The 8,737-nt window shown below is 39.3% G+C and overlaps 1 protein-coding gene across 6 annotated transcripts; it reads left to right on the forward strand.

Annotated features, from left to right (window-relative positions):
* Window positions 1-278: 278 nt before the first annotated feature.
* Window positions 279-6,173, forward strand: LOC6620417. 6 transcript variants are annotated; one of them, XM_032717692.1, is made up of 4 exons: window positions 291-558; window positions 629-678; window positions 746-1,265; window positions 5,494-6,173. In XM_032717692.1, the coding sequence occupies exon 4, from the start codon at window positions 5,536-5,538 to the stop codon at window positions 6,157-6,159; it is 624 nt and encodes a 207-aa protein (XP_032573583.1). In that variant the 5' UTR covers window positions 291-558; window positions 629-678; window positions 746-1,265; window positions 5,494-5,535; the 3' UTR covers window positions 6,160-6,173. The 6 variants fall into 6 exon arrangements, 5 of the variants coding, with proteins under 5 accessions (XP_032573585.1, XP_032573583.1, XP_032573581.1 ...); XM_032717690.1 differs by having other exon boundaries at window positions 294-558; window positions 742-1,265; XR_004361691.1 differs by lacking the exon at window positions 5,494-6,173 and adding an exon at window positions 1,329-1,447 and having other exon boundaries at window positions 320-558; window positions 742-1,265.
* The last annotated feature ends 2,564 nt before the right edge of the window (window positions 6,174-8,737 follow it).

Consider the following 8,737-nt stretch of genomic DNA (forward strand, 5'->3'; position numbering starts at 1 on the left):
ATCGCATCTGAAGAAAGCAGTCTACACTGCTACTTGGGAAGCATGATAGTTTGGCAAGGTGTTATTAAATTTGTTATAGTAAATGCCCTGTCGTAACTTTAGAAAAACAAACATATATTGTAATATTTCTTTACAACGAAAAAACTATTTTTTGCCAATAAATTCATATTTCGTTCAAAAATTAATTTTTTTTTAATAAAAAATATTTAATACAACCCAAACACCTTATGTGTTAACACGTGTTTACATTTCCTCATCATTCCTCAATAAATTAATAACTAGTGATCACCGATAACGCCAAAACATCCCATAGTTTGAAACAAATGACGCTTAACGTTTGGATGACGGAAGGTTTCATCAAATGACATTCCCGTTTATGACATTAACTGACATTTGTGACGAAGGGCTTTCCTTCCTTAGTGTCAGCGGCGCTAGCTCAGGCGTAAGCCTGAGGGCAGAGTTTTCCTCGTACCACAAAGCTCGCAACATAAACATCGATAACTATCGACGTCTCAGGACTCTACGTACGATCTCTAACAAGCATATATGCAGAAAAAGGTTAACAAACGAAATAATTTAAAAAAAACTACCATACCTACCCATTTTCCACACGTCGGTGTCGTTTCAGACAACTAGGACGGCTCAATCTCCCCTACAGACACTTACTAAAACATTCTGGTATGTTTTCTAGTTTTATTACGCATAAATATAATTCTTTTATTTGTTTTGATATCTCATCAGGCAGCGTTCACCCTAAGATCGTCAACTGCTTTTTAAATGGTCAAAGCAAATGGGCGGGAAAGTGCCGCGCAATTGGCAGTGCTTGTTAAGACTGCATAACTGTTGACATATTTACATACAGTATGTCAAGAAACTGTTTTCACATTGTGAAATATTCAACTTATTACACAGGTTGTAAACAGTTTCTTGACATACTGTACGTAGGGCCACGTAACCCTGTCTAGCTCCAAGGGATCAGAAGGGTCGTGCAACTAAACGTGGATGTGTGTTGTTTCCCCTGTCAGGCTAACCAGCTTTTCGTGACCCAAAGTTGAACTAAGTCTAATTGAATAATATATCCTAGCTTCCGCTCTTGGCGGCCTTCGTAAACAATCGTGTCGGTCGATGCCCTTAGACCGTCCACGGATTCTACGGGAGTCAAGATCCCGTAGGAACCGATCGGCAATTCGAAGGTTTGGAACTAATTCAGCGGCGGCATCGGATTCGCCTCGGGGGAGATAGTGACTCCCTAGTGTAGTGGACAAGTAAGTTTTCAAAAAATATAGCTGAATTTAAGGAGGCGAGGTAACGGCAGACATGCTCCACAGAATATTTATTTCCCGACTCCCAATATAATATTACCGGGGGCCCTTTATGTCGGCATACTGGTTATTCTAGGGAAAATTTAAACAAAATAAATATCTTTACGTGAAACTAAACCTTTGAACTCATTGTTTTTAATAATTCCACACACAGATATTTAATTGAAAATTGCCTAGGAGGTGACATGCGGGCGCATCGGTATGTCTGCGATTGAGCTATGATTTGTATCCAATCATGGTCGCCATATTTTATATATTATATATTATAATCCTCTCCCGTCTTGGGCTATCCGATATAATCCGGACAATTTAAGAGTAATCCCGGAGAAAATCGGGATAATTCAAACGGCCAGATCGCTCAACAGGATTCCCAAAGGGGGGCCACCCAAAATGATAGCCATATCACGTTACATATCGATAAGACCCTATCATGAACTCCAACTCCTTATTTTAAGTTTTTTTGAATCATCATAAAATTATGTAATCGCTTACTTATCGCAGAGCAACTCTGTGGACCCATCTTCCCACGCCCACAAACCGCCCAAAAATGCCACGCCCACACTTATAAAATTTTTTTTGATATTTTTTCATATTTTTATTAGTCTTGTACATTTTTAATTGATTTGTCAAAAAAACTTTTTGCCTTGCCCCCTCTAATGCCTACATACCACCCAAAACTGCCACGCCCACACTTCTGAAAACAGTTTTCATATTTTTATTAGTCTGGTAAATTTCTATCAAGTTGCATAAAAGCCTTTTTGAAAAATGTTTTCAGAAATAATTTAATTTTTTGGATTAAATCAATTGATTGGCCATCTGACGCTTACAAATCGCCTAAAGCTATCCCTCCCATTAATTTGAAAAAAAAAAAAAACAATTTCTTTTCCCCAATTTCTACCGATAATCCAAAAATTTTGAAAATTCTCAGACACATTTGGACTAGCTGAGTAACGGCTATCTGATAGGCGGGGAACTCGACTATTGCGTTCTCTCCTGTTTTATTCAATACCATACTATTGAATTCGGATAGGTTGCTCAAGTGCATCAAGTAGTCACGTTGTTCAAATACAAGCACACCTCCGTCTACGACTAGGATGTAATTGGCAAGGTGCTGAGCGTAATATGAGAAATGCGCAATTAATTCAATTAATTCAATTTGAAGCTTGCCAGAATGGGTAAGTCGCAGAGTACAGCATTTACAACGTCGGGGTTCACGACTTCTTGTAATACGTTTTTGCGTTGTGATCGTCAATATACGCTTTCCATCTTTTTATCTTCGGATTTAAACTCCGATCGGATTTCACAAACGCCAAAGGCTAATTGTCTGTATAAATGTCGATTTCGCGAGTGCCGTACAGATAATGCTGTAACTTGCCTAAAGCCTAGAGATTATTGTAGTAGGTATTTTCTCTTGCGATGGAACCGCGCCTATACCATTCGCGGAAGCAGCCGTTGTCAGATCGAATGGCAGGGTATCTGAGAATTACATTTTCGGAAGCCAAGACATTTCTCTTCCTCTCGAACTCATTTCTCTGCAAGTCACGGAATTCAATGGGAGTTTTCCTTTAAATGTGTTTGTTGAAAGAGCCATTTTCTCCTTTCAACAAGCTCGGCAGGGGCCTTGCGATTGCCACAAAGTCATTAACGAAACATCGATAGTAACAGGCTAGACCTAAAAATGATTAAAGATCATATAGATTTTTCGGTTCTGGGTATTCCTTTATGGCTTTTACCTTTTCTGGGTCGGTTCTTGTACCACCATAGTAACTGGCTAGACCTAAAAATTGCCAATGCTCATATAGATTTGTCGGTTCTGGGTATTCCTTTATGGCTTTTACCATGTGCTACGTAAACGAAGCACGATTTGCCAATTTGTTCTCGTAGGACCAAATGGTAATCGACAAATCTTATATTTTTTGCCATTTACCGAGAAAGAGGTCTTCTCGCGGTCATGTTCGCACAAATATATCTGGTGATAGCCGGACTTTAAAGATAGCGTTGTAAAGTATTTGGCTTTACCTAAATTTACCAATATCATGGAAATATTCGGCATTGGGTAGTTGTCAGCGATGGGTTTTTCGTTAAGTTTCCTAAAATCTATAACCACACGCTTATTCTTATTCCCCAGGTTAAAAATAGGTTATGTCCTAAAAACTAAAATTTCTCCCAAAATCGAAAAAAGGGCAATTTGCAATTACAATTATCTAAACAAGAAATAAATAAGCCACAGCATGCGGTACATTTCATTGATGGACTCCGGTGGACTCACTTTAAGTCGCCTTTAAAAGTCATTATCAAATAATTTCTATTGAAAGGCAACTTATATTTTTAGTCAATGTTGAGTAGAAGACTTTTTTTTTTTGCTATTGACAGACACATACACTTACACATGCAACCCTCACTGTTTAAAATGCCATTTACAAAATTGAAATAAACGCTTTGGTCTTTACACTGTCAAGCTTCACGTCACATCAAATGTTTAGGCCTACAGTTATTCTTGTGTAAGCTTTTAAGCCACACACAAGCCATCTGTTATTTAAACTCATTTAATTGTGTTCGGAAAGTGTGTGTCGGCCTAGCTTCTTTCTGAGCTAAGGTCTGGCTAACGGATCCAGATATTATTGACTGTAACTGGACAGTGTCCATGCCTGTAGTGTTATTTGTCGCAGGGTGAAAGCCTTGTATTTCTAAAACCCGCCCGTCGTCACTATCGTATTCGACTTTATTATTTCTATACTCACTTGCCCAATTCATTGACTAATGGTTGGCACAATTGATAGGCTTTCGAGAGACAACGAAATTACGTTGCGCCAGAAATATGAAAGTTGACCATTTTTATCCTAAAAAGGTTTACACAAATCGGTTTGGGTCGTTGGCTCTTGTTCAGCTGAACTTTGAGACCAACCTCGGCAAACTTCTTGTTTGCGACGACCTTCTTCATCTCGCTTATCGATGGTGTGCGGATGACGTCTCCACCATGCATCGCGTGTACACGCACACCGAGGGCAGGGGCGACCTCCTTGCGGACCCAGGGGCGGGATCAGCAGGTCTGGCTTCCAGGGCCTATGCAGGGTCGGTGGTGGTAGCGGGAGCAGCGTGTACGGGGGCATCATGGGGGGAGTCGGTGGCCGCCAGAGCAAGACTTTTGGCACCAAGTACCTCCTCCTGCGTTGGCGCTCGTCTGGACTTCTTCGAGGCACTGCTGGCGGTCAAGGTACTCGCGCTGCTGTCGTTCTCCAACGGACTTACTCCGATGGTGGCTCCTCCTTCCGTCGATCAAATCCACCGGTCTGGCAGCACTGAACCGTCCCAAGGCACAGTCCGTAGCAGTGACAACCACCAATAAGCAGTTTGCTGGTAGCGCAGCTCTTCAAAAGCTGACCCAAAAGCTCGCCTCGCAACAAGTGCTTTCCGGAATGGAAAATTTGCAATAATTAATTGCAAATAATTTTCAAACTAGAGGCTTTTTAGGAAAATATAGTTATTCGCAGTCTGAACACGAGCGAATCGAAAACACGTCCGTCGTCAATCAATTCATGCAAGTCACTGAGTAAAAGGGTATACCAGATTTATTGAAAAGTATGTAACAGGCAGTAGGAAGCGTTTCCGACTATATAAAGTATATATTATAAAGTATATTCCTGATCAGGATCAATAGCCGAGTCGATCTAGCCATGTTCGTCTGTCCGTATGAACTTCGAAATCTCAGGAACAATAAAAACAAGAGAGTTGAGGTTCAGCATATAGATTCTAGAGACAAAGAAGCAACACACGATTTTTTTACCTATGTTGACACGCCTACTCTAACGCCCACAAACACCCACACTTTTTAAAAATGATATTTTTTAATTTTTTTATTAGTCTTGTAAATTTCTATGGACTTGCCAAGAAATTTTTGCCACGCACACTAAGGCCCGAAACCAGCCAAAACTGCGACGCCCACATTTATGAATCATTTGTTGATATTTTTTCATAATTTTATTAGTCTCGTAAATTTCTATCAATCGCCAAAAAACTTTTTGTCCTAAGACCGCCCAAAACTGCCACGCCCAAAGTACCATTTTTCAAAATATTATAATTTTATTAGTTTTGTAAACTTTTACAGATTTCCCAACGCCCTAATTTTTATATTTTTTCTCATTTTATTCCCCAATATCTTTCTATATCCCAGAAAAATGATGAAATCTCGCGTTCGCAAAAACAAGAACTCGGCATGACAGTAGGCGTCAACAAAAACAACCGCGTGGTGCGGGAGACCGGTATCAAGGAACAGCCCCGGTCGCTATTCCTGCATTCCAGATCCTGGAATCCACCGTTGCGATCCTTTTCCCTGGTAAGAGCAGAGAATCCGAAGGAGATCTCGGATGTGGAACTGTCAGACGAGGAGCCGGCGGAGAAGCCACCAGAAGCAAACGAGGTAGTCACCCTTTCATCCGTGAGCGCAGAGGGGGAGAGAGACGGTCATCCCGGTGATGTCGTCAGAGGGGGAAGAGGTCGTACGAGTGGCGAGGGCCAGGATGGCCAACTGCAGCGTGCGACAAGCGACGCAAGAACGGGCTGGGGAATGAGAGGCAACAAACCGGAGGTGGAACAGGCGAACGTTGAGCAGACAGGTGCGCACTATCGAGATGGGTGGCCGCAGTGGCAGTGGCAGAAGGACGTCGCTGAACGAACAGTGGAGGGAGGTGCCGGAGGAGGAGTGGCCGACCCGAGTGGTCGAGGAGGCCGAGAACCAGAGAGCGTGAGGACGCTGTACCAAGTTGCTATTCATCGACGGCCAACGGTACCGCCTCAAGATGCGGCGGGCGGAGCGCCAAGGGTCCTAAGGGCCGAATAAAAGTGAAAACTGAATTAATAGGTGTAATTGAGAACGCGAGGGGTTGTAAGACGCGCGGACCAGGCACGCGGGCCGACAAGCTAAATTTTTTGAAAAGTGGTCTGCTAACCGACTAATTGCAGTGCCAACTATCTTCACCAGACGTCGGCATTGTCCCACAAATAACCACTTGGTGAATTCCCCCACCCGAAGAATAGTGGCATGCTCATCTATGAAAAATTTGTATGCATAATTAACAAAAAGACTGCATAAAGAGCAAGAAAACGAAATGTTCTTGTTAGATGGCTGCAAAAGCATGAGAATTAGTATTATAAAAACTAACGAAATCTTTTAAATTTCTGTAATTGTGTTTTTGCACAGTGGTCCGAATTAAAATTGGACTTGTTGACTAAGTGCACTTGTTCTAGATTAAAAACAATCAGATCATTCTATTGTAGATGGAGTCCAGCCAAAGACTCTAGTATAACAAGATGCGTAACGCCATACGATGTTTTGTCACACGGTTTTTTCGGCGTGGCTCTCGAGTTTTTGTTCGAGAGCGAGTGAGCGGTACAACGAACAGCTCTTTCCTACGCATACAGTGATAGCAGACAACTGTATATGTGCACACATATGCTCATGCAGTGTAAATTTGACAAAATATGCCCTTCAACTTAGAAATTCTTATACTTCAAATATATATTATTTTTGATCAATTGGCACCATGTGAAAAATTCTTGTTTGGCATTGCCTTAATGTTATACATTTTTAAATATAGCTTAGAAATAGTAATAGTAATATGTACATAATATTACAAAATAAATTTCAAAAATTACTTTATATTAGAATATTTGTCATTAGAGTATTCGCTTCTGACGTGTGAAAAATTAAAAAGCATTGATTGTTGAGTGCTTGCTTGACTTATGCAATAAACAATTTTAATATTTTTATTTATTCTATAAATTTCAATTTTCTACTATGTATTATTTTTATGTAATTTATTTTTTTTCAATGTAATACCTTCTTTTTGGAAAATTTATGTTTTCCAAAATGTTTATTTTTAATTAATTAACTTATGTATTTTATTATTTATCATTCAAATTAGATTCAGTTGAATTATTTTGTTATATTCCAATTTGATATTTTCAAAAAGGGCGCAATTTTTTATTACTTAATAGACTCGGACTTCGGGAAACTAAGGGCACCATCTGATCTTTTTTAATATTTGTAAAATACACATTAAAGTTTTTGAAATATATTTAAAAATAATAGAAAAAAATGTGTTATAAAAAATGTATTGTTGAGCAATGCATTAAGTGTACAAATGAAAGTAGTGCTTTCTCATTATGGTTTTATGTAAATAATGAATTTTTTATATATATATTTTATATATATTACACATAATGAATTATTAACATAAATATAAATATGTAAACGGTAGCTAATTAGAGCGGCGATTTTAACAAACGATTTAAAAAAAACCTTAAAAATTTTAATAGTGAGGGCGTGACTTTTTAATTATTATTTTATTTCATCATATTGCTACAAAATTTGCCAAAACTCCAAATTTGTAAATTCGTTTCTTCGATCAGAATTGATTTCGGCCCGAAAATCGTCTTCTAGCACAAGTACGCACACATATACACGTTTTCGTCTATTATTATTACTCACACAAGCAAGCAATTTCTATTTTTAGATTTCTTACGCTCTCAGCGTAAGTGAGCGGACAGAGGGCAATTTGGGCCGTCACCGAAAAAGTGGCTGCATAGCGCAAAACCAATGTATGGACGTTACGCATCTTGTTATTTTAGTGCCGTTGGTCCAGCGTTGGATTGCTAGAGATTCCGATTTGCCTGCCTTGATTCCACTAAAGAAACCAATTTTCGTCTTTCGGTTATCCCCTGATGAAACATCATCTGATGTATTGTCTCATATACAAGACTAAACGACAGCCGATAATATAAAAGTGGAAAAATATAAATTTTATTACTCGTTATTACTTTTACCCTCATGTGACCAGACCACTGCACCATCCGGCTCTTTATCTTTTTTCTTTTCTTCAAAAAACTATCATCTAGGACTTGGTTAAAGCCGGATATACTTAATCCAAAGCCTTCCCAGGTATGTACACAATATAAAGGTCCCTCCAGACAGTGACGTGGAGTCATAATTGGTTAGGTCTATCCCCACGTCAGAGAAGTTACTTTTTGTCGAGTCCCGGAACTTCCCGTCGTTTTCCAATATACATATCTGTTGATATTTCGTGCTCTGAATTCGCAGAATATTAATTAAGTTAATTATGTTCGAAACTCTCTTGGTCGATTTTTGGATCTATGTCTTGTAATATGTAAATCCTCTAAGTGTGTTTCTGTCCAGAATACTCTTACTCAACCCGACGATTACAGACCTGAAGAAGGATATTATCCTACTTTCGAGGTGACAATCGACATAAATACCGTAATAAAAGAGAAATCAGAGAAGTTGGAAAGTTGCAGTTGGAAAGTAAAGTAGCTTAGCTAGCAGTGGAAGATTTGGATTATTTTTCTTGCTGTCTATAACCGCCTTCCTGGAAACATGTTCAAATCAGTCGTAATTATCC

This window comes from Drosophila sechellia, chromosome 3L, assembly GCF_004382195.2.
Source record: "Drosophila sechellia strain sech25 chromosome 3L, ASM438219v1, whole genome shotgun sequence".
NCBI classification, from domain to species: domain Eukaryota; kingdom Metazoa; phylum Arthropoda; class Insecta; order Diptera; family Drosophilidae; genus Drosophila; species Drosophila sechellia.